We start from the raw sequence: 26,779 nt of genomic DNA, 5'->3' as shown, positions 1-26,779 counted from the left end.
GTTTACGAATCCGCTCAACAGAGCTCAAAGCGTCACATTTTAAAAATTTCAGTACCGAGGTACCGAAGTCGGTACTTTTGACAACTACTTTTGACTACTGTGTACTTTTTCACTTATGTTGAATACAGGGGCGTTTCCTCCGAGTAGGCAAGGGAGGCAGTGCCTCCTCAAAAAAATAGGATAAGAAAATAATCCATATTACATATAAAACAACACAAATATTACAAATTATGACATTAAAAAGAGCGTAAGTCAAGCGTATTTCTTAAGGAACACTGCCCAACAGCGACACCCGCAGGTAAAGTTACACAGAGGAGTCATGCTTTACAGTCTATGGAGTCATGCCTCCCTTTCCTCTCATAGAAAACCATATAAAATCATCAGACCCCCGGCGTGCGGTGGGTTTTGTGGGGGGTAATTGAGAATGAATGGGGGAAAGTCACGTGAGAGGGGGGAAAGTCACGTGAGAGGAGGCAATGTCTCCATCGCGCTGTCATTGGATGTAATTGGTTATGATTGGATATGATTGGTTTGTGCGATAAATCCCGCCTCTCGTTGACGTGCGCGTTCCGCGCGTAGGTTTGACAAATAATGGCGTCAATGGGAAGACTAATTGAAAAGTAAGTAAACAGATCACCCAATTAGATATCACCGCTTTATGTCACGTCAAAATCAAACTTGAAGTGGACTGAAAACAGGATGACTGCAGGGTTTTTAGTGCAGTCAGCTTGGTGAAATTAAAAATACAATTCGTGTCTGTGAGAGACGGTGTTTACAGAGCATGACTGATAATCCAAAATAAAAGAAAAAACGCAATACACAAATAAAATATATTGTTTAAATTATTATTGCCTTTAGTTATTATTTTGGAATTAATGTAGAAATGCTTCAAACACTAACATGATGAGATGGTTTTGATAAATAAAACATTTATTATGATACATCGTTAATGTAAAATTACAAAATAGAATTGTATTTGGTTTCTTTTTTTGATGTACTGTAAAGTAATGTTCATTTAAGAAGGAAGATGTGTCAACTTTAAGAGTAATGCACATTAATTTACATTGATTCATAAAAAAAAAATGTGCCTCCTCATTTCAGAACACCACTGCACGCCACTGGTTGAATACCTCCAGACCAGAACTCCGGTTGTCTGATGACAGTCAGAATGACAGTTTACAGTATGGCTGCACGATATATCGTTTTAGCATCGACATAGTTATGTGCGCATCTGCAACAGTCACATCGCAGGATGTGCAATGTCAACTATAGGGATAGTAGTTCATGCGTGACCCATATGGACCAGGCATCAAGGTTCAAAACACACTTGATTCTCAGTTAATTGCAAAGTTTACCCATCACAGAGAAAACATTTATCATTTGCATGTTAATTTACGTGAAATTAATGTTAATCAAACCATAAAATATAAAAACTATGCAGTGTTATTTTACATTTAAAGGTGCCCAAGAATGCTTTTTCACAAGATGTAATTTAAGTCTAAGGTGTCCCCTGAATGTGTCTGTGAAGTTTCAGCTCAAAATACCCCATAGATTTTTTTAAATTAATTTTTTTAACTGCCTATTTTGGGGAATCATTAACTATGCACTGATTTTTTCAGCGCGCCGCCCCTTTAATTCACATGCTCCCTGCCACACGAGCTCTCGATTATATTACAGCACATTTACAAAGTTCACACAGCTAATATAACCCTCAAATGGATCTTTACAAGATGTTCGTCATGCATGCTGTATGCATGCTTCGAATTATGTGAGTAAAGTATTTATTTTGATGTTTATATTTGATTCTCTATGAGTTTGAGGCTGTGCTCCGTGGCTAACGGCTAATGCTACACTGTTGGAGAGATTTATAAAAAATGAAGTTGTGTTTATGAATTATACAGACTGCAAGTGTTTAAAAATGAAAATAGCGACGGCTCTGGTCTCCGTGAATTCAGTAAGAAACGATGGTAACTTTAACCTCATTTAACAGTACATTAGCAACATGCTAACAAAACATTTAGAAAGACAATTTACAAATATCACTAAAAATATCATGCTATCATGTATCATGTCAGTTTTTATTGCTCCATCTGCCATTTTCGCTGTTGTTCTTGCTTACCTAGTCTGTTGATTCACCTGTGCAGATCCAGACATTACTGGCTGCCCTTGTCTAATGCCTTTCATAATGTTGGGAACATGGGCTGGCATTATGCAAATATTGGGGCGTACACCCTGACTGTTACGTAACAGTCGGTATTATGTTGAGATCCGCGTGTTTTCCGGAAGTCTTTTAAACAAATGAGATTTACATAAGAAAGAGAAAGCAATGGAGTTTGAAACTCAATGTATGTGATTTTCATGTACTGAACTCTTGTTATTCAACTTTGCCAAGGTAAATTCAAATTTTGAATCTAGGGCACCTTTAATTATTCAATTTCTGTACCTGAATACTGTTAGACTCACCTGAAGAACATAGGCTAAAGCACTGTTTATTTCATTTGTATCTTTGTATTTATCTATGCTTGTATTATTTTCTATGCAGATTCATTCCCCCATATCACCCCATTTATTCTAGAATGAAACAATATACAATATATATTACATAAAAACAAAATATCGCAATATCGTTTTAGCATCAATATAGTTATGTGCACATCTGCATCAGTCACATTGCAGGATGTGCAATGTCAACTATAGGGATAGTAGTTCATACGTGACCCATATGGACCAGGCATCAAGGTTCAAAACGCACTTGATTCTCAGTTAATTTACGTGAAATTAATGTTAATCAAACCATAAAATCTAAATAGAAACTCACTTTTGTAGCTTTAACAAAGATTAACTATATTTAATTTATAAAAATAACACTATGCAGTGTTATTTCACATTTAATTAATCAATTTCTGTACCTGAATACTGTTAGACTCACCTGAAGAACATAGGCTTAAGCACTGTTTATTTCATTTGTATCTTTGTATTTATGCAGATTCATTCCCCCATATGACCCCATTTATTCTAGAATGAAACAATATACAATATATATTGCATAAAAACAAAATATCGCAATGTCAGTTTTTTTTTTTTTTTTTTTCAATATTGTGCAGCCCTAGTTGACAGATGTGAACATGATAACTTCATGTTATGATTAACACAATGGATATATATTGACCTCAGAGAAGAAGGTACATGGATTGCATTTCATTTTGCATTTTTGTTAATCTTGATTTCTTACAAATTGTGTGCTTTTTCTGGGTGAGAAGGAGTGAACTATGTTGCTAATACTCTCACGAATACACCCTATCAAATACCCTCAGAACACTTGGAATATAAGGCATGTGTTACATATGATCATTCTGTGATACTTCTGCATCTTTTTTAAAAAGCTTGATGATGGTCTCCATTCACTACCATTATATGGACGAGTGCGAGAGGGACATTTTTTTTAAAATTCTCCTTTTGTGGTCCATAAAAGAAAGAAGGGCATATAGCAGCGGAACAACACAAGGATGAGTAAATTCTGATTTATTTTGATTTTAGGGTGAAATATCCCCTTTTTTCTCTAAAGTATACAATTGTAAAACTGCCGACATTTTATCTTAGAGCTGCAGCTGGGCCTGCAGAAAACAGAATGATTAAGGAATATCAATACACTACTGCCTTGCAAGCACTGTAATGAAGGATTTAGTGTGTTGTCATTTGTTTTTAACAGCTTGATTTAGCTGGATTATGTTTTAAACTCACAAGTAAACATTTACTCTATAAAACACGATCAATTAAGTGAAAATGGAAAGAAAATAGCTCAAGATTTGCTTTTGTCAGATGTCTAATAGATAAGATCAACAGAACTACAATAATTTCCATAATTACTGTTAGGGAGAGAAAACACTTATACTTATACAACTTATACTTTTAAAGGTTTTAAAGAATTCTGACCCATTTTAGCAGAATAAATCCAGAATCATCACCGTGATCCCATGTCTAAACAAACCCGAATGATTAGGTATGAATCAGAGATCCGGTTTGCCTGAATTATCCCTGACCGCCAGCAGACATTGCCTGTTTCAGAGGCTGTTCATTAAGTCGCTCCTAAACCTTGAATTGATAGCCATTTTTAACTTCATAAAAAAGTTATGAATATTAATTTTCCAATTTGAATTGGCTCTTACCTCTCCTTTCCCATCTTCCCTTCAAACACACATACTAAAAATGGCTGAATAATTTATCAATTGGCTTCTTACACTTTAGACAATTAATTCAGTGATGCAAAATTAATTATGGGTAGTCCCTTTCCAAGCCGTCCTTTCAAAGATTGTAATGGAGCATTTGAAGGGAAAAGCTTTTTTTCCTCCAGTCAGAACTCAAGACGGCCGAATACATTAAAGTCCTCAATGTTTCATGTAACAGAATGACAGTCATGTAAAGCAACACTTATATCACAAGAGGTGAGACTCTACTTCTATGTGTGTGTGTGTGTGTTACTAAAGACAAAATCGGTTGTTGTGGAAGGTGATAAAGTGAAACGAGTGAACGAGAAAGGGAGAGGGAGAGCACATGCAATGGGTAGAACACTGGCCCGGGTGCTGTCGTGCCCTAAATCAACGGCATCCACTCCTAGAGCATGCTGTCCTGCTGCCGGTGACTTGTGAGTGGTAAGAGAGCCTTGGCCTGTCATGAGGGTTATATATAAGCTATTGATTCCAAGAGCTCTCCGGCACGTCTCTCCGGCTGTGTCTGTACACACAGCATCGCTCCTCTCTGACTCTTTGACTGACAGCACAATGTTCACAGCGTGGCCAGACTGATATGTTCTGGATTTGGATTAATGACCAGTTTGCACCACACACACAGAAATGCTGGCATGCACTGGTGTGGCATGATTATTATCACTGAGTATCTAACAATCACACATACATTTTATAAAAATAGAATTAAATATTTCAATAAAAACTATTAAAACACTACCAGTCAAAAGTTGTAATAATGAAGATTTTTTAAATGTTTTTGAAAGACATTTCTTATACGTGATACATTTTCGTTTTTAGGATTCTTTCGTGTATAGAAAGTTCAAAAGAACAGCATATTTGAAATATAAATGTGTCTTTACATAGAAAAATGTCTTCACTGTCCCTTTTTGATTAGTTTAATGTGTCATTGCTGAATAAAGTGGCTTTCTTTCTTTTCTTTTAGTTTTTTTCTTTTTCTTTTTTTAAATCTTTCTTACTCCAAACTTTTGAATAGTAGTGTATTGTGGTTTCCTCAAAAACATTAAAGGTCCCGTTCTTCGTGATCCCATGTTTCAAACTTTAGTTAGTGTGTAATGTTGTTGTTAGAGTATAAATAAAATCTGTAAAATTTTAAAGCTCAAAGTTCAATGCCAAGCGAGATATTTTATTTAACAGAAGTCGCCTACATCGAACGGCCAGTTTGGACTACATCCCTCTACTTCCTTCTTTAATGACGTCACTAAAACAGTTTTTTGACTAACCTCCGCCCACAGGAATACACAAGAGTTGCGTTTGTAGAGTGTGTTTGTCGCCATGTCGTCGAAACACTGTTATTTTCATCCCGCAGTCCAATCACCGGGTCTGATTCCGGCTCAAATTGATAGGGTAAAATTAAAGACATGTTTACTATAACACTGAGCGCGTGCATCTCCACGTTATGGTAAGAGGCGTGACCTTTCCGGGCAAGATGCGCTAAACTGCTGTCGAATCACAACACAGGAACCGCTGGCACAATCAGAACTCGTTACGTATTTCTGAAGGAGGGACTTCATAGAACAAGGAAGTCATCAGCCCGTCTTTATGACAGTGGAAACAGCGGTATACAGATAAGTAAATTATGTGAAAAATACTGTTTTTTTACACGCGAAACATGAACACATGTTATATTGCACACTATAAACACAATCAAAGCTTCAAAAAAACACGAAAAACGGGACCTTTAAGCAGCACAACTGTTTTCAACATTGATAATAATAATAAATGTTTCTTGAGCACCAAATCAGCCTATTAGAATGATTTATGAAGGATCATGTGACACTGAAGGCTGGAGTAATGGTTGCTGAAAAGTTAGCTTTGCCATCACAGGAAGTACATTTTAAAATATATTCAAATAGAAAATGGTTCTTTTAGATTGTAATAATATTTCACTATTTTACTGTTTTACCATATTTTTGATAAATAAATAAATAAATAAATGCTGCCTTGGTGAGCATAAATTCTTCTTTCAAAAACATTAAAAATCTTAATTTGCCAAAATGAATCTTTGTCCCACCACAGATTTACTGGATCATTTAATATGACGAATCCTGCTGTTCTGCAGTACCGGTACAAGCTGATAGCCGGCTGTTTTAAAACACCCCCATGTGTAAGCGCTCTGTGAAGAACATCAAAGGTTTCTACTTAAAACGTATTTTTGCAGCGTTGAGCTTTGTAGCCAATCACAGACATATCTGTTGAGCACGTGAACGCAATGACCAATCAGATGTGTTTAAGTTAGTCAGAATTTGCTCAACACGGCAAAGTTTTTGTTCAGTGTGAATTCTTTCATTTTAACCAACAAAGAATAAACACAATGTCAATAAGACTCATTGCACAGCTTTATTGGTTATAACGGGAGTTTTCGCAAGAGTGCAGCTTTGTGTAACTCGCATTGTAATTGACAGCTTCAATGATTATAATAGCAGTGATATTTGCTCACTTTCAGTATATAATATGCATTTTTCATGCTGCTAACTACGCATTGCAAAGTTTCTGGATTGACAACCGTATTTAACTCCCTCGGGTCGGCGGTCACGCCGGCGTGATCACCGCGTTTTTTTTCTAGCCAGTGTGAAAGAGACTAATCACAAAAAAATTAGACTTATGTCTAAAAAAACGTTGAAATGTCAGGTTTTAAATCGTGTAAGTCAAATCGAAAACAAATATTGTGTTTATGTAATCTGTATGAAAAGAGAGCCATGTCAGAAGTCCGTGATTCAGCTCATTATCCGCTAATGTGGCCACGCCCACGGAGGAGCGCTATTCAGACGCAAATTCAGTCAATACATGCATACATCGTCTCAATCGTGTATTTATTGTCTTGAAAAGTGTTTTGAATAGCCATAGTTAGCGATCTCTGGCCTCTGTTAGTTCGGTTAGTTCCTGGATTGCCTATTCTTCTTTAGCAGGCATTTGTGGACAAAAGGGGCAGAGCGCCCTCCGGCTGCAAGTATGAATTGAAAACACAGTATCCAGCGCTCATAGTAATGACAATAAATCCTGAGTAAATATTAGGCCTACTCCTCTGTATAGAAAATTGACAAACATATGAGAATCCATCAATATTTCTCCAAATGTGCATGCTTTTAAGCTAAAAGCCTATATGAAATGCCATAGAGGTAACATAATTGTTCAGACACTTTGCATCACAGCAATACATTATATTTTAAAGAATATAATAGAATACCATTATTTTAAATTGCAATAATATTTCACAGTATTGCTGTTTTTTCTGTGTTACACCATGATGAGATTTGAGACATGATCACAAAGGTTTTTCACAGCCTACCTGTCTGAAAGAGCTCATTATTTATGCAGCTCATTAGAGCTCTTTATGCGATTCTTTTGTCTTCTCAGGTGTAAATGACCCATTATTCATGATGATTCACGCCTCCACGCATACTGTGTTTCTTGACCAAAGATGTTTTAGAAAATTTAAATCTCTCTATTGTTTTATATGAACAAGCAGGCAGCATAATTTTTACCTCATTTTGATGCAAAAACTCTAGTCTACAACCTCAAATACCCAGAAGTCTTGTGAACAAAGATTTAATATATATTTTTTGGCTTTATTTCAGTGACTTAAATTTTTAGTTTTTTCAATAACCAAGCATAAACGTTATTCCTTCAAAAACACAAACATGTACATACATGTTCCTCACATATTATTGTAGCCTAGTTTGTGCTGAATACAGTGTAATGACACTTTTTCCATTAATATGTTTATGAACAACTGAAAAAAGCACAAATGTCAGGGCATGTCAAAACTTCTCCAGGGCCCGAAAAATCCTCAGACCCCTGAGGTTTAAATGCACAATTGAATCTGATTGACAACGCCGACCATAGCAATTGACGAAACAAAACAATCTGATACTGTATGTCAAATGATCTGTACATTAAGTCTTGGGCTGTAAATGGAAATTAATGATCCTGCCACTTTTTCTATTTAAAATAATTCTAAGAGCATTGTTTTATGAGATGAGTTAATATTACAAACAGTTTCTTTGGATTTATTGTCAGTACTGGGGCTGGGTAAGGTACTTTGTTCTGTGTGCAGATGATCGTGTTCGTCCGCCACCAACGAAGACCATTTTTGGCCCAGGAAAAACCCTGTCATGCATCCTTATGAGAGATTTAACTTGTGCAAGAAAATACAGGTAAATAATTCCATTGTCATAAATGTTAATAAAGTTAATGCAAGATACAATTATTCATGGTCAAATAACAATTTAAAATTTTCTCAATTCATCCACCAGGTGTGGCAAAAAGTTAAATTTGGACCCTGAACATACATATATACAGACATGCTAAAGATTTGTGTATGTGTGTAATTATAACATCCTGTTGCTCTGTGTATATACAGAGGGTCACACACACACTGGCACGCTGTGTTCTTCCTGTGCCATTCCACCCTGCTGGAGACCTGCAGATGGAACAGGGCCGTGTCTGTGTGTGGCACTGAAGTGTGGTGGGGCAGGTTACTTGCAAAGCTCCTTGGAACATACCCAGGTCCTATTTTTCTATCATTCTCCTTACATAACACAAAGACAACACCCTCAGTCTGGCTTCCCATCCACTCTCTTTCAGATGGAGCAGGACTGATCGTTTCCAGCTCCACTGTGCCAGGAGAGAGCCTGCTGGTACAGTGCCTCTATGCCACCCACAGAACCAGCACCTTTCATCCAACATGATATATAAATAAAACAATTAAATGAATATTCTGCGTTCAGTACAAGTTAAGCTCAATAAACAGCATTTGTGGCATAATGTTGATTACCGCAACAATAATTTTCACTTTTCTTAAAACAAAAAAGGCATATAATGGGAGTGAATGAGGCCGTAAAAGTTCCAATTTTTGCGTTAACATTATTTTAGCATGAAAACCTTCACTGCATAAAGTTATCCAATTTTACAACTTTTTTTTTACCATAACAACGCAATGTCATAAACACTAAAATAACAGTAAAATGATTTAAACAGCTTTACAACTCAAATAATAATAATAAAAAAGTGTTTTTATAAAATTGTTAGCTTCACATTTTTGCTTTTAAATGCTCCAAAAATTATCCCCAATCACTTACATTCTAAATGCCTGAACCATAACTTTGATTTTTTGCTACTTTTTTGGGGGAAAAAAGAGATGAGACAAAATTAACAACATTATACCACAAATGCTGTTGAATAAGCATAACTTGTACTGAAGCAGAAATATTTATTTAATAATACTACTACTACTAATAATAATAATACTGGGGTCTTTCTCAGGAGAATCATCTAAAAGGCAGGACAATTCTCCATCTAATCTCATTGGTGTGTAGGAGAATTGAGATGATCACATTTGTGACAGCTTTCACATGGGAATGCCCAGCACTACAAAACAATGAGAGAAACAATGAGAGAAAGATAAAGCAGACATGGTGGGCTGAGGTAGCTAAGACGGCGGTACATGAAACTGGGAGGAGCGGGGATTGAGAGATACTGGGGGATTCTGGAGGAGTATAATCATTTAGCTATGCTATTGTGCATGTGCGTGTGTTTGGGTGAGTTGTGTCTCCATGTCTGAAGAACAGTACAGGGGCTGTTTGGAGCTGACAGGCCGCCAGTGTGCTGTGCACCGGTGCAGAAGCACTAATTGAATTAAGTCTTTATTATTACACTGCAGTGGCAGCACTTCTCCCCATTTCGGCCCGCTTGGCTGACACTTTCTCCTTGAACACCTGCTTGACATCAACTTTTCTTTCCAGCTTAATTATTCAACCATCCCCTTATTCAGTGGGCCTCTTCCTGCAGCCTCCCCTTACACTGCTGGCATTAGTGTTTACACTTGGTCACGCTCTTTTAATTGTGCCCGAATCTCTTCAGGTTAACCTTTTTGCTCTCTGCCCATTGGCACATGGACAAATGGTATACAGAGGCATTTCCTGTGGCTGCTCTGCGGGCAACAGTTTGATCTCTTGGCAACAGAGACTATACTGATCTCGACTGAGGGAAAAACTTTTTCTCACCGTGAAAATTATATTGTAGTTAAAGGGTTGTCGTTTCAAACCTGCATGACTATCTTTCTTCTGCTAAATGCAAAAAAAAAGACTTTCTGAAAATGTTTTTGTCCATTCAATCAAAGTGAGTGGGGTCTGGAAGAAACATCGGACCCCACTTGACTTTCAATGTATGGCCAAAAAAACAAGTATTCCACAGAAAAAAAAAATAGTTTTGGAAAGACATGAGGGTGAACAAATGATGACAATTGTTTTTGGTCAACTATACCTATAAGAGATCATACAAAATCAACCCTGATGCTTGAGGTGCCGCTCATGCTTCTTTCTGGTAAGGAAATGTTTCCCTAAACAGGCCCTAAACCATGTGACTGACTCTAGTCTGTCAGTCTACATCTCAATCCACACTGACGTTCTGCATTTTTCTGCACTCTCTCTCTCGCCCTCCCTTTTTACTCTGTGTGTGATGTCCCCTCCCTTCTTTAAACCACATCCATCATAACTCAGCCCATCTCCATTTGACTCACTCGCTTTCTTCTTATCGACATGTTTCCATTTTCCTCTGCTTTATCCCTCCATCATCTTCACTCTCTGTCCCCTTTCCATTTTTCATCCACTCTCTTTCTCCTCCAATTGACTTGTCTGTCTTTCTAGCTGTCCTCGTTCTCTTTACCCTTCTCTCTCTATTTTCCCGTCTTCCTCTAGGGTGTGAGTGGCTCTTGCCCAGGGGGCCAGTGGGTGGCATGGTTGCCCTTGGTCAGGCCCCAGGCTTGGCAGCTCTTTTGTGGGGCATTGTGTCCTCTCAGGGTATGTGGATGGATGAGGGGCGTTGACGTCAGTCTGGCTAAACTTCAATCACTCTACCTGGAGAAGGTTACTGAGGTTTTGGCTAATAGGCCAAGCTGACATATCTGTGGCCTTCAAACACCTTCCTGCTTCATCGCTTTCATCCTGTCTCTCTCTCTTTCATTTTGGCTCAAAACATATACACTGAAAAAAGAATTGTTGGTTTAACTTAAAAAAGTAAGTTACCTGGTTGAGTTCATTAAAATTAAAAATGTGAGTTAATACAATATGTTTAATCAACAGAAACTTAAAATATTGAAAACATTGAATATATGAAAATAATTTTTTACAGTGTACAGAAGTATATGAACATGAACGCTTCTCACTATAAGAGATCAATTTCAAACACTGGTGTGTTCCAAAGTGCATCATATCATATCATATCACATGTAACAGTGACAGTGTATTCTAACAATTTATTTTGTTTACAAGCAATACAATAAATTGTAATGATGTATTTTCAGTGCTTCGCCACACATAGACTTTACTTGGGCGGGCCGCCCAGGATTAATAACGGCCGCCCAAGTATATTGGAGACACATTTTTGCTTTTATTATACTTATCCTCTTATACTTTTATATCCACCCAAGATAACGAAACCATCCGCGATCGATTAACTAGTCGTTTCGTACCTGCTCGTTATGTGTGCGTCAGAACTGTTTACTCCCGCTGACATTCCCACGGGCGCTGCATGTTGCAAAGTCACAAGGGGGCGCTGTTACATGTTCTACAGGCTCGCGCAAAACTGCTTCAAAGTGATTCTCAATCAATGAAAAGCGCAGATTTATGCCAAGCGATTGCTAATGAACTCAAGTTGATGAATTATTACAAAGTCTACATGGCCTTTATATAAAACATTTTATACAGTTGTAAGAATCTGAAGGATCAGCCTGTAGAATAGAACAGACATTTCAAAATAAGAGTCCCGGTGAATTTCGGGCTTGTTTATAATTAAAAGTCACACGCTAAGTTTTTTCTTTTTCTTTTGGGCATTATTGGTATTTTGGTTACACAATAAATTTTATTTAATTTGATTTTAATTTAATTCATAGTAAATTATTGTAGTCTCCCCCACAGGAAGAAAAGACTAAGAACATTATTTGACACACATATTATTCATTATATAAATTTTACTAGTAAAATCTGTGTCCCATTCACTGAGAGAGATAATATATGACAGCAAGGAGAACATAGGAAAAGGAGAACCATTTAAATGCTGTAATTTTGCACAATTTACAATGCATAATTATGCATAATATTAGTATGTAATTAAATGTAATAGTATGCTATGTAATTAAAATAAAATAAAAAATAAAATAAATAATGAAAAAAACATTATTTGTTTGTCACATGTGGTAGACCATTTTTGTGCCGTGGGTAATAAGAGGATTTTTCACCCGGCTACCACCGCAAGTATATTTCAAACCCGTGGGAAGCACTGATTTTATTTTATTTATTTTGATGAAAATATATTTATTATCATTTATATCATTAAATTATATTATATTATATATATATTTTTAAAAATATATAAAAATGTTGCCACCTTGAGAAGTATTTAAGTATTCTTATATGCCCAAGCATTGTGTACATAGAGTCCTGTATGTTTCTGTGCTCTCACTCTTCTATAAAGCATCATGCATGAGCTTGGTCAGACCTTAAAAACAGGTTCACCATTCACGCTGAGTGCAGTGGCTCTCAACTGATGCTTGATGAGATGGCAACACAAATGGACACACACACTCTCACAAATGTGCTCACGACAAATAAAAACATCCAACTGAGAGTGCACTAATTTAAGTGTTGCTGTGGAGTGTGTGTTCATTTACTTGAGTTGTTACAAATGCAATTTGCTGTTAGTGTGGCTGGGAATGTGTGCCCATTTCTGTTGTCATAGCTCGGGCCCTTTCTCTGCACTGGCGGTGCTGCTGTAGGTTTTAATCAAAGCTGTGTCTTTTGGAGTGCTCTGCTGGGAGCTGTGCTGGAGTGGATGCTGGGACAGGGAGAAGGGAGGAGCAGCAAAACAGTGAGAAACACAGTGAAAAAGAAAAAGAGGCATACTGCATGAGGCCATGAGAGTGGCAGACTACAATGTCATTGCAGGTCATCAGATGAGAAAAACTTATTGTTTGATAGTTAAGTAGGAAGCCCCAGAAAACTTTAGCGTTTCACCAATAGGCCACTACAGAGCCATAGGACATTCAAACACAAGCACAGATTAACCAAAATGAGACTAAAGCCCAAGACTAGACTAGTTTCCCTTGAGAAGGTCAAGAAAATTTGTGTTTCACAGACATACTTTGTGATTTTAATCCCGTCTGAATCAAACATTGTGAGGGTTTTTCACAACCTCTGTACAAAATTACAGAGCAAATTACCTGGTGGTTTTTGGCGTACTCAGGAGTCCTGAGAAAATTAATCCTTTTCAGATAAGGAATGTCTGTGATTATGGAACTTTTGTTTTTATACCTCCACTTGACCACTGAAACTAAAGTCACAGTGTGTTGCCTGGTACACCTTTATTATGGATTTTGACCATTTTGCCAACTTTCTAGGTAAAAAAAAAACAGTTGGTACTACTACAGATGGTACAGTCAGGTACTACTGGAATCCTATCTGAAGTAAAACAGTAATTAAATCAGTGAAAGACAGTATGATCACATACTGCTTAGAACTGTAGTACTATTGTAAGGTATGGCCATCATTATAATTCTTTCGATAATGTATACACGTTTGGTGTAATAAGATTTGTTTTTATTAAAATAAATACTTTTATTCAGCAAGGATACATTAAATTGAACAAAAAAGACATTTATGAATTTATAATGACACATTTCTATTTCAAGTAAATGCTGTTCTTTTGGACTTCAAAGAACATCAATAAATCCCCAAAACATGTATCATGGTTTCCACAAAAAATATTAAGCAACACAACCATTTTAAACGCTGATAACAAAAAGAAAAATGTGTCTTGAGCATCAAATCATCATATTAGAATGATTTCTGAAGGATCATGTAACACTAAAGAATGGAGTAATGATGCTGAAAATTCAGCTTTGCCATTACAGGAAATTACATTTTAATATAAATTAAAATAGAAAACAGTTATTTTAAATTGTTTTAAGACATTTCTTTAAAAAACTTTAACAAATCTCACTGAACCCAATCTTTTGAAGGTAGTTCTTTTGAGGTAGTTCGTATAATATTCAAAATATACCACATGTATAGAATAAGTCTTGTTTATTTTACTGGGTGCATGATACATGCAATCAGAATACATACTCTCATCTTACTAATAATTACAGACATATAGGGCTGGGCGATTAATCAAAAAGTAATCAAAACCGGAATTCAGAACCTCTAACTGATGTAATTTTCCCATGTCGGTTATTCAGTTTTTTTAATCCTGTTAATACTTCCCCCTTAAAAACAACATTCCGCGTGTGTAGCCACGTGACTCCGCCCCATCCAGTCAGCGGCATGAAAAGCAACACAGGAGGTGAACGCCGACGCTGAGTCAATACACAAAAATGGCGCGTGAGCGGTGAGCCTTGCGTCTTCACTAAACTTTGTCAGTTGTAATTGTTTTAAGGTTTGCCAGTTTGGACATTCAAGCGATTTTAGACGATCGGATGTATACTATTTCAAGCTACTGTGCTCGCGCAGCTGCATTGTGGCACGAACACTCATACAAACAGTAGCTGCGCAAAACGTGATGATCGTGCGCACAGAGAGGAACGCAGAAACTAGTTGTCAGCGCTGTCAAGCGTATTTACAGTACAAAACTTGTCAGTGAACTATGAGGGCAAAAAATATAAATCGTTCATTAATCGAGGTTTTGATTTTAGGCCATAATCGTCCAGCCCTACAGACATCTCAAACCAGTCCAGACCAGAAAACGTCCTCTGTTAAAAATTTAACTCAAATGTCCTTTTTAAAACTAATCTTGTTCTTAATATGACAGCTGAGGTTACAAGCATATCCTTAAATTAGCATTAAAAGAATAGTTAATCCAAAATGAAAAACCTGTCATCATTTAATCACCCTAATGTTGTTCCAGATCCAGACCCATTTAATTCCCCCATAACCCTGCAAATCCAGTGATTAGTTCCTCTTCAAATGCGCTCACTTTCACCTGCTATCTTGTAAACAATACATTTCTAGGCGGACTGGTACCTTTGTCCTATTTTCAGTCAAGGACTAAGGTGTGGGATAGCAATAATGAGAGAACAGTATTGCTGGATGCCTTCCAGAGACATACAGTATGACGTAAACCTGAGGCCAGGCAGAATAGTGTATGAAGCTGAGTGAAGGACAGGTTCTTCAGCTCACCCTCAAACAATAATGAACTAGATCCTGAATGCAAGTTTGTCTATAAATCATCCAACTCCATCTCACATTAATTTATGAACAAAGACACTTGGAGGGAGCTAACTGACAAAGCTAGCTTGTGTATACTTGGAACAAACAGAACGATCCCTACTTTGACTTAAAAGAAGCATTAATAAAAATCGTTCAAACAACTAAAAAAGAAACAGCTCTTTAAGATGTTTGTAGAGATTGTCCTCTTTTCACATTTTCTCTGACAATCAGAAAGCAAGTAATATCATGTCTAATCTTCTGATGTTCTGCGCTAATAATCTTATTTCTCCAGTCTAGACTAAACCGTTTTTCATTAAAGGGAGCATGCATGTCATTTTGTGTGTGCGTGTGTTTAAAAAAGTGCAGTGAATCCCGGCCCTTTTTACGCAGTCAGCGCTGCGGGGCTTCAGCCGAGCTCACCTAAATCACAAGGCGGCTCCGGCTTTCATTAACACTTAATGCAGAGCTCTCCTTTTAATAGAAATGGAAAAGGAGGTGGCCGCCAGTGTAAATTACAGTGCGGTGCGCTGGAGTTGTGGAAGATTTTCTAGGGCTTTGACAGGTATGGCCTGAATTAGCTGTAGTGTTGTTCCAGTGGCCGGCGTGCAAGCGGTCCTATTGATTTTAACCATTGTTGCACTTCCTGTCTGAAAGGGAATGTTCATTACAGGAACTGAATGCATCAATCATGGCGCTCTGGCTTGAATTCTTTAAAGCATACCTTAATAATCACTAAGAACTGCTTTATATATATATATATATATATATAAATCAGTTTATTCCAGTGTTTGTACTGTGTTTTCATCATGCAACTAGTGTGTTTGTTATGGTTCTCTCTAGTGCATGATCTCTTGGTAATATAGAAAATTTATCACAAGATTTGGACAGATTTATTCTGTCTGATCACAAGCTCACATGTTCTGTATGTACTGTACATGACTTGGGTGTGTGTGCTTGTGTATATGTGTGCGTCCAGAGCCCCGGGCTATGCCTCCATACATGCTTGGCATACTGCTTAGCTATTACACTCTACATGGCCCACTGACCTCTGCCTCCTTTGTCTCTCCATCCTGGCCTGCCCAGAGGCTGAGTCAGTTCCTGTAGCCTTGCGCCTCAGAGCTGTTGGCTTCCACCAGGAAGGAGGAGGAGAAAATGACTGCAAGAAAATCACTTAACCACATACTTAGTCTCATAACCCTTGAACCTTGACCTCCACTATGCCTTGACCACCGGAAAGAAGTGTACCTTTCAGTCAAAGCACTGCTGTCATCTCTCTCTCTCTCTCTCTCTGCTACTGCTTCTCTTTCAAAAATACCCATGCAAAATGAAAACCACCACATGCTGATAAACAACAATATTCATCAAACCATCATATTTCTCCTTATGTACACTGTTTGAAAATGACTGAACAGATAACTCTGCAAAACGTTAAAAAGACACCATGAAAATGCTCAACAAGAAGTTTCCTTCTTGTATTTACTATAAGGAATCAAGGATTGCTGGTTACTGTAGCATAGGCCCATTTACACCCAGATATATTATATACCTACATCTTTCTCCTTTGACAGCCAATCAAAATAAGCCAAGCAATGGATAGTTTTCTCAAGGTATTACAGACCACCTGACATGGTTTGCTACATCACTCACTATTGCTGGTAGGCAGTGTTTAAAAATAAATAAATAAAAAGAAAACTAAAAGAAAACATTTTTGTTGAAGGTACACTATGTAACCTTTTTTTTTTTTTTTTCAAAATTAACAAAATTCAAATAATCAATACATCATAAATCCTTCTTCCAAGACATGTTTAACCCTGATTAACTATGGTTAAGCCTATTGTGTATAAGTATATATAAGCTTATAATATATGTAAAGTGTTTATATTTTACACCTGACGTGATGGTTTTTGCAGGAAGTTGTGTACTCGCCCACATGTGTCTCGTCATATCCGTAAATAAAGAAGTGTGGCATAGTGTGGCATCAGGATGACAATCTTTTTGATGCATTTTAAATGTGTATATCTGGCTTAATTTATTCATTTTACTTTTAGAAGTGCACTAGAGGGTTTTAAAGCTGCAGGACAACAAGACACAAAACCCTACTTTTTATTTCATAGGGTCTCTAAAGGATCACTGTCTGGTCACCATTATGAATCCAAGAAGACCTGAGCGTTTGCTGTAACGGCCGCTACAACATTCCACTGCATACAGCGCACACAAGAACTCCTCCCAACTTCCTTTTAGCCAGTGATAATACACATTACTCAGTGCAGAGCTGTAATGAGTGAGTGGAGAGAGGTACACTTTATTCATGGGCTCATTTTTTGTGTGTTGGAGATAAAAAGCCGACGGGGTGCTCTTCAGCTCATCTCTAGCAATTACACAAGGAAATGTCTTATAATTGGCTTTTGCTTTATGTCCAGCCATTATCAATGTCCCTTACAGGCAGAGAGAAAAATTGGGTGGAAGTTGGAGTACTCAAAGTCCATTTGCACATGAATTAGGATTGTTAATTTGGATGTGCAAAACTACATCTTTCAAAAACGAGTTTGTTGGCTGACTAATTTTTCTTAAGGAGACCATGTATACTGTAGGCTGGCCTCAATCAACCCAACTGTTCTGGGGTGATTATATAATATATGTTCTTGCTTCTTTAAAATCGAGACAGTTGACACGCAGTCTTAAAAATGCAGAGTTCATGGTGGAAACAAAGATGCAAAATGTGATGCAATAGTCCATACAATGGCCATTTCATTGGTAAAGACAGTGCTTAAAGTGGATACATTTAAAACTGTGTAATAGCAGATAACAGCACATAAATTAAAACATCACCAAATAATAAAAAAAAAGATAAATTAGTCAGCCTCACAAATTGACTATAGTTGGTCATGGGAGAGAGATAGAGAGAAACACTGTGTTTAATATACTATGAACAAGCGTGAAAGATACCGGGATCCCTCGTCGGCTTTGCTTTTTTTTTTTTTCTGTGCCGATGGCGGCCAGCACTTCCTGTGCACAGAATGGAGGAAAGCAGTTTCCAGTCTCTGGCACTGAGTAGAATGGACTCTGAGCTGTCTAATAGTATAAGATCTGCTCTCTCTAATTGGGAGAGAAGTGGGACTTCCTTCTGGAAGCAGGCGGGAGATGGAGAAAGCACTGTTCTGTTTCAACAAACTGGCTAGAACAGGAGACTGGAGGGCTTAACCTGAGGCTAGGAAAAACAGACTGAAGAAACACACGGACTTAAACCCTGGCATGTACACACAGATACACAATATGCCCACACTATAAGCTTCTTAAAATATTACACCATAAGAGCCCTGACACTGTGCATTGGAGGATAAATTAAATGTAGTTTTCCCGCAAAATCTCCCCCACCTTCAAGTAACCTTCTTTCTCTTATCTCTTTTTAATGATTGGTTACATCCACTGTATGTGCGGAGTGAGTTTTACTCTCGAGTACAGAAGCAACTCTTACATTGTGTCCTAACCAGGTGCGTTAATTTCCAGGGTGCAGTATTTTTTTTCCTCTTCTCACTGAAAGTGAACTACTCAAAAAACACATTCAACTATATTTATTATGTATTAGAAATGTGGAAAATAATTTTCAACCAATGATATTTTTGTATTTATTTTATATAGTAAATGGCAATTGAAAATATTTGATTTTAGAGTGAAATACATCACAGACATGTTCTTGAAAATTTTACTACAAGTATGCTTATTTATGAAGTAGTTAAAAAGATAGTTCACCCAAAAATGAAAATTCTGTCATCATTTACTCACCCTCAAGTTCTTCCAAACCTGTATGGATTTTTTTCTTCTGCTGAACACAAAGGAAGATATTCTGAAGAATGTTTGTAACCAGGCTGCTTTGAGGCACCACTGACTTCCATAGTAGGGAAAAAAAAAATACTATGGAAGTCAATGGTGCACCAGAACTGTTCAGTGTCCCACATTGTTCAAAATATCTTTCTTTGTGTTCAACAGAACAAAGAAATGTATACAGGGTTGGAACAACCTAAGGTTGAGTAAATGAAACATTTTTCTATTTCTGGGTGAACTGTCCCTTTAAATGACAGTACAAACTCATCTCCCAAATCCTGCTGGCCAGGATGGGACAAACAGCCAGCGTGGTCACCGTGGCAACCTCTGTCCTGTCTAAATCTAAACCATTTTCATCAGCAGCATCATTGACGCTGGATAAGTGGCACTCCATTACACCTCAAATCCACCACTGCTGGCCTGGCTTACAGCCAGAAAAGTCTATAGACAGTCTATTTAAAATACACAAATCCTACACTTGTGGGATCTGGGAACATGTAAATTCACCAGAGCTGCTTCAGACCCCAGGGTAAGCTATCACCCATAAACCAAGATGACAGACTGATTCAGGTGCATGCGCGCATACTTTTGCTAACAGACATGACGTTCACTTTTTCCCTCTTCGGTGTCAGTCAACACCTACCATCTACTTCTGCGCAGTTAGACACCTTCAGCTCACACATCCATTTATTAGAGGACGTTTAATTTGCTGTTAGATATGAACACATTACCATCGCACCCACAGAAGAAATGAGAGCAGAGCATCGAGCTAAGAGCTCTGCTAATAGGCTATTTGCAGTTCTTATAGTCCTCATTAATAATCCATTACCTGTCAGGCTAACTCCTAAAAGAAGTAAACCTTTTGAAACTGCCATCAATGTCCACCAATATCAAACACCCAACTTTTAAGATAACGGCAATCCTCAAGTGGGTCGTTGGGGGAATCTCCAGCTAATGGCTTCATTTGACCATCACGGTGATAAAACCTGGAATTCTGGGGAAAGGGATTTCTAATGGTTAGTTGATAAATGGATACTCTTACCTTGTTTTAGGGGATGTTGTCAACCATTCTTCATGCTTTTCAAATGTAATCAAGTATGCTGCAATTTCCTGTCAAACAGAGAAGGCAGAACGATAGGTAGGTGTTACTGTTACATAATATCAACAGCTTTTTAACACATTAATAAACTGAATGGCTTGTAAAGTGCATTTACAGAATTAAACACGTATTATGACAAAATAAGCTTTAAAAATGTGTGTAAAACATAGCCATCACAGTCATGAGTTCAAATCAAACCAGTTTACGACCATATTACACTCCCGCAAGCTCGGGAACAGCGCCTTGGAAATTGCTTTCAGCAGATTTTGTGGACATATTTGCTCCCTCTTTGTCTGAAGCTCACATTATACTATAAGAAGACGTGAATGACATGAATACCTCCTTTACAGTGGCTGTTTGATTGCTGCAACAAAAAAGAAATCATTTCTTGGGATGCACAAGAAGCATGACAGCAGATGATGTGATTTCTGGTACCGATGTTAACCCAGTCATCACTGTCATCCAACAAAAGAGACAAGTGGATGAGTGAAACGTATCCCATCATTCCTTCACAAAGCTAATCATGGGAAATGAAAGCAGACCGAGTACTGACAAGCAACCTCATGATTACCTGTGACAGCCAGCCATTCATTTCACACCGAGGGCATTTGTCATACAAAGACAGCAGGAATACGGAGGGACACAAATGATGTTATCAAACAAGAGTCCAATTATTTCCTGAACTTCACGTGTTGTTCTTGGTAAATCAAGGTGAAACAGAATAATTTTAAGAAAAGATTTGTAAAGACTTGCCACAACATTGCTGACAGAGACTTCAAGAGCATTTCTGCTGAAGTGATGAGCGAATTGTTTATTGAAACTTTTCTCTGTTTTATTTACGTCTGAGTTTCAGGCTGTTTTAAATTAATGCTGCAGGCAGATTCAACAGACTCACCACAGGAACATAACAGAAAAACTTTGATTTCATTACAAGTCATATATTTGTCTTTTTTCAAATTCAAATGGGTTTTAATCTCATTGAAATCACTTAAACAAAATATCTCACTCTTAAAAAAACTGTCAATCAATAAGCTTACTTTCTAGAACATTACACCAAGCGCTCTACATAATGTAAATCCATCACACTGCAATCAATTTCAATATTCTCCTTGCATCTGAGGTTGACAAGGTTTTATTTACTAACCTAATTAAACACTGTAAGTCTATCAATAATAGCCCAAATTCTACTCGATTCCCAACAACCAATGGTATTCAGATGCCCTTAGGAAGTGTAATATATATTTATAGTCAGTAACTCTACGGTGTAATCCTGTCACAGTTGGCAGTAGAGCCATCCCTCGAGGAACCAGGGTGCCAAGACTGGCAGTGCCCACACAGAGAACGCTAGAGCTGGCGATAGCCTGCAGGTGCTGTCTGAGAGATAGCGCCGTTCTGATTAACGTTCTGCCCTCCTGTCATCAGGGCCAGAGGGAAAGAAAGAAGGACGAGAGGAACAGGCTGTGGAATATGACCATGGAGAAGTGTAAGACAACCACTCCATAATGAAAAATATATTCTTGCCTGGCATGCCAAACTGAAAATGCTACAGATGAGCTACAATATTTTTATTTTGTATATGCTGTAAGTTGCAGTAACTACACTTGCACTTAAAGGTTTAGTTCACCCAAAAATGAAAATTCTGTCATTAATTACTCACCCTCATGTCGTTCCACACCCATAAGACTTTTGTTCATCTTCGGAACACAAATGAAGATGAGAACGAACCTCATTTGTTCTCAAACACATCAAGCAAACATGCTTGAGCTTCCGTTTACCACAACTGATGTGTGTGTTGATGAATGTTTGAAAATTTGGACTAAAACACTCAATTCATATGGATTAGTTTTGCGATCTGTTAATTAACTTTTTGGGCCTGTTTACACCTGGTCACATCACGCGTTTTCTCTGATCGGATAGCTATCCGATCGTGAAAAGACCAGGTCTAAATGCCCTCCTAAACGCATTCGAGATGGATTTAAATCCGATTGCTCAGACCACTTCAGGAGGTGGTCTGGGACGCATTCCAGTCAAAACTGAACAGGTCTAAATGCATCTGGTTGTTGAAACCACATATATAATAAATAAAATAAAAAATAAATGTGTGAGAGCATATTAGAGGCTAAATAACACGTTATAGCCAGATACAGCGCTACTGCAGCACTGCAGTATCGCCGCATTAGAGTAGCTGAGTATCTATTCAGCAAGACAACACGCAATCTGCCGCAAATCAAAATGAAAGTAAGTCGCAGGCGCTCAAAACACAATCATCTTCATTAAAAGTAATGAGACTAAATGATCTTACCAGTGCTGTGGCCACGCTCTCTCCTATTGCGGTCTTTGATTTTTAAATTAGCTGATGATCAATAAAATGCAGCTCATATTTGTTGCTTTCGGTGATGTGAACTCCATGATATCTGCATGTAGCACGGGAATTGAAGATCGGATTTATATCCGTTTTGCGGAGACACATTTATGTGGCCAAGTGTAAATGCAATCGTTTTTATGAATCAGATAGATCAGAGAAAATGCATGAAGTGACCAGGTGTAAACAGGCCCTTAGAAAGTGGTAGTTATGTAGTTGTGTATGGAGGGACAGAAAGCTCTCAGATTTTATCAAAAAGATCTTCATTGGTGTTCCAAAGATGAACAAAAGTCTTACGGGTTTGGAATGACATGAGGGTGAGTAATTAATGACAATTTTCATTTTGGGTGAACTAACACTAACACTCGTTTTGCTAATGAAAAGAAAGAAAACTTCATCTTACTAAACACTCAATCAAAACAGCAAATGCATGTAATTTAGTTAAGAAAATAAAATAAGTCTATCTTTGGTGCACAGGGCTAATTTACCATGGTGCTCATGAGTAATGTTTGTTTTACAAGCCAGAGAGATAGCTGGGGGCGAAACTCCTTCATTGACCTTGAGGCCCATTTGAGATTCTTCTTCTTTATCGTTTTCCCATTAAAAGTCAACATGCCAACCTCAGAGCTGGGGGGATGAGCCGAGAGGCCCAGTCCAGTAAATAAAAGGCAAAGTCGGCATCCCCCACCCACTCCCCGAACAGATGTCGAGGATTATTCCAACCCCCCAATCAGCCATAAAGGTGCAATAACCTTACGGCAAAAAACAAACAAACAAAAACAGGCAAAGAGCCATTAAACAGCTGCGAGAGACAAAGTTTTGTGTGGTGTTATGAGCGGCTAGTTCTCGTCTGAGCTGATTTGGTGCAGATGTCAAGATGGTGCATCAAAGTTTGGCAATCAGCTACTGACCTCATGGCCAGCCCTACAATCTGAAATGTTCTACTTGTATTGCTGTTGGTTTCATATGGCTTTATAAAACTTTTATACCCCTTTCAAAAAAAGTTTCAATTGTAATGTGGTGATTGATGAAACCAAATTTCTTCATTTTAATTAAGAAATCAAAGTCTATAAAGGTGGCACTGTAAGAGCAAATGAATAGATCTGGGGAAAAAAATCACATCAGTGAACTACTTACAGTTTTGCTTAAAGACCCCCTGTGGTGAAAATAAATTTTTAACTGTTGTTTATATGTCTATGTGGTGTTTTCAACACGTTTTAAGACAAACCATGTGCAAATTCATAAGTCAACAACATTGCTGAGTATTTTCTCTTTAAAACTTCAGTGATCTAAAGTTTAAAAAACATGGTTTTAAAAATTGCTGGTGTCTGTTGACGTCACAAACTACCTTGTAACCAATCACGTCGGTGTGCCGGCTGGCTTTAGCATATCATAACTGACCACGCAAGGGAGTCTCAAAAGAAGCCAGGTTATCCCGGTATATTTTTCTGTTGATATAAAATATCAGGTAGATTTAGCAATATAACGGGTCTATGATATATATTACAATGTGATGATGAACTATATGCCTTTCTTCATTGACGTTCTGAGTTGTTCAAAGCGTTTCTAAGGAAATTGACTTTTAGAAGGCAGCTGTCTGACTCAGAGATGGCGAACGGGAACATGGTTTGCGTAGCATTAGCAACACATTATTAGCCATTTGCTAACGTATTCAAGCAAAAGGCTAATAATATTAGTTACCATTATGTGTCCAACGTTGTAAAGAGCAATACCATTGTGCAGCGTTTACCTCAGTAAGTGGCCCGAGTGGATCTTTGAGCTGCTTTGACTGAGTGGAGGCGGGGCTAATTTGCATATTCATGGCTCTGCTTATACAAAAATGAGTTTTAAGGGATAAAATTATTGACTACAGTGGGACTTTAAGTCAAAAGGTAGCAAATAACCTTTATAAACCAAGAACAATGTGCCACAGAGCTAGCTGAACATGCACCTGACATCTCTGCACCGTATTCTAGCATTACTACAAAGGAGAAGAGGACCTTGACATTGGAGAGTCTGTAAAATCCATGTATCAGGAGCTTACATCAGAAAAGCTGATTACTGAGAACCGTGTCTACGCGCACCTGTTTAAAATGCTCTTAATATGCTAAATGGTGTCACCTCTACAAGGAGAACTAGCTCACATGAAACACAGCCACCTTTTTTCCCCATGTCCTCTCCTGTTTCTGTCTCCATCCGAGGGCAACGTGTAAACGAGAACCTCTGATAGGCACATCTCTGATTCAATTTTGAAACGCCTCCCTGATAGGATACCGGACAACAACAGCCTCAATTTTCACTCAAACTGTCATCGCTGACAGCTAAAGCAAGAGGGTCTTTTGTGAACATAAGAAAACGTCTGGCAATTTAAAATAAAATATGACATGCATATTTCCCTTCCTTTGTTTCTGGTGTGGAAAATTGACACAATAACAGCATAATGCAAGCAAACACAATTTTGCCCAATCCTTCCCTCCTTTTTAAATCAAAAGGAGACAGAGAAGCAGCTCTGATAAATGCAATTCCCATCAGATTTCTCTAGCGCACAAGACGCTGCTTGTATTGGCAGACATTTGATGAGGTGTTTGTTCCAACGGTAGTATCTGTGTCCCTGGCTGACCCGCGGTGTGAACATTTGTTGTCTCTACCTTCTGCTTTTGATGCTTAGATTGATGTGGGTAAGGAGAGGTGTCGAAAGCATCAAAATTCATAATCTGAAGTGAAAGGGCTGATTACTTAAAACGACGATAGACGTTCCATTAAAAGCAGAGACAGGCATTTCTCTTGCACTGTCAGACAATTGTCTCTAAATACCATCCATAACGCATCTCCCTGTTCCCAAGATCCATTGAGCATTTGAGACTAAAAAGCTCATAGACACTCAGGGGAACGAACTCCTCTATTTGAATACTAATATTCCATTAAGTCTAACATGGCACTTTGGGGCTGTTTAATTTAAAGGCATCTATGTCTGTGAGTGTGAAACAAAAAAGTGACTTGATCAAATGGATTCATCATTCAGAGCGCGAGTTTTCATGGGTTGTGCATATGTCAACCTCATTCTTTCAACCCACACTGTTTTCCACTAGCACTTCCAGACTTCATTGTACTTCTCTGAAAAGACTCCTATACTAAAACACACTTTCAAGCTTTCTGCCGCGTTCTACTCAGTTATAAAGACACAAATAAGTCCTAGATATAGTGGAGTGAGTAAATGGGTTACAGAGGGCCTTTACAGTATAAGATAAATGTTCTTGAGAAACAGATGCGAGCACACAGGATATTTGCTTACTTTATATAGAACTGTATGAAATGATGATGCATTCATTAGATTGAATAGTGAATAAAGAGAAGAATAAAGTACAGTGGGGTCCAAACTTCTGAGACCAAACTGAAAATCTGGGATTCAAAATGAAATTAAATGAAATGCTGCTGTGGAATTCATGCAGCTGAAGTGCTGCTGTTGTGGAAGGACAATGAAAATACAGAAATCTGAAATTCACACAATAGGATTTTTTAGAAAAGAAAATTTAAAAGAGTAAAAAGAAGAATTAGGAAGAATCAAATAAAATATGAATTTACTGCCATAATACGTAATCATGTTATCCCATAAAAAAGTAACCAGTCTGATTAGGAGCATTTTAAAATGTAATTTAATTTAATTACAAGTACTTTTTTTTATTTATTTTTTTTTAAATCTGATCATGTAATCCAAATTAATCAGTTACTACCAAGCACTGTATATACTGTATATACACAATCCTCAAACTTTTGGTGCTTGATATCACTCAATATATGATTCTGACCTTGTTCTACACTTGACAGCAGGAAGTCTGTGCAGGAGGGGAAGATGGATATGAGGGAATGGGGGGCAGGATGAGTCTCTCAACTGATTCTATTCCCCATGATACCTTGTTGTCACTGGAAAGTGAGGTCATCTGATATTTCCTGCAGGGCAACCCATGAAACTGACCTGGCCAGGGCAGGGTGCAAATGGATTTGAGGGAAACCGGGGGAGAGGATTGAACTACCC

At 37.8% G+C, this 26,779-nt stretch overlaps 1 protein-coding gene across 1 annotated transcript in view; it reads right to left on the bottom strand.

Annotated features, from left to right (window-relative positions):
* camta1a (calmodulin binding transcription activator 1a) overlaps positions 1-26,779 on the bottom strand; it is a 436,791-nt gene that overhangs the window by 230,604 nt on the left and 179,408 nt on the right. Inside the window, 1 exon segment of the mRNA XM_048177455.1 lies at positions 20,328-20,395. Within this exon segment, the coding sequence (XP_048033412.1) occupies positions 20,328-20,395 (68 nt within the window).

The sequence above is a fragment of the Megalobrama amblycephala genome, linkage group LG24 (assembly GCF_018812025.1).
Source record: "Megalobrama amblycephala isolate DHTTF-2021 linkage group LG24, ASM1881202v1, whole genome shotgun sequence".
In the NCBI taxonomy this organism is placed as follows: domain Eukaryota; kingdom Metazoa; phylum Chordata; class Actinopteri; order Cypriniformes; family Xenocyprididae; genus Megalobrama; species Megalobrama amblycephala.
The sequence above is the reverse complement of the archived record's forward strand: the minus strand, read 5'-3'. Positions and strand labels throughout refer to the sequence as shown.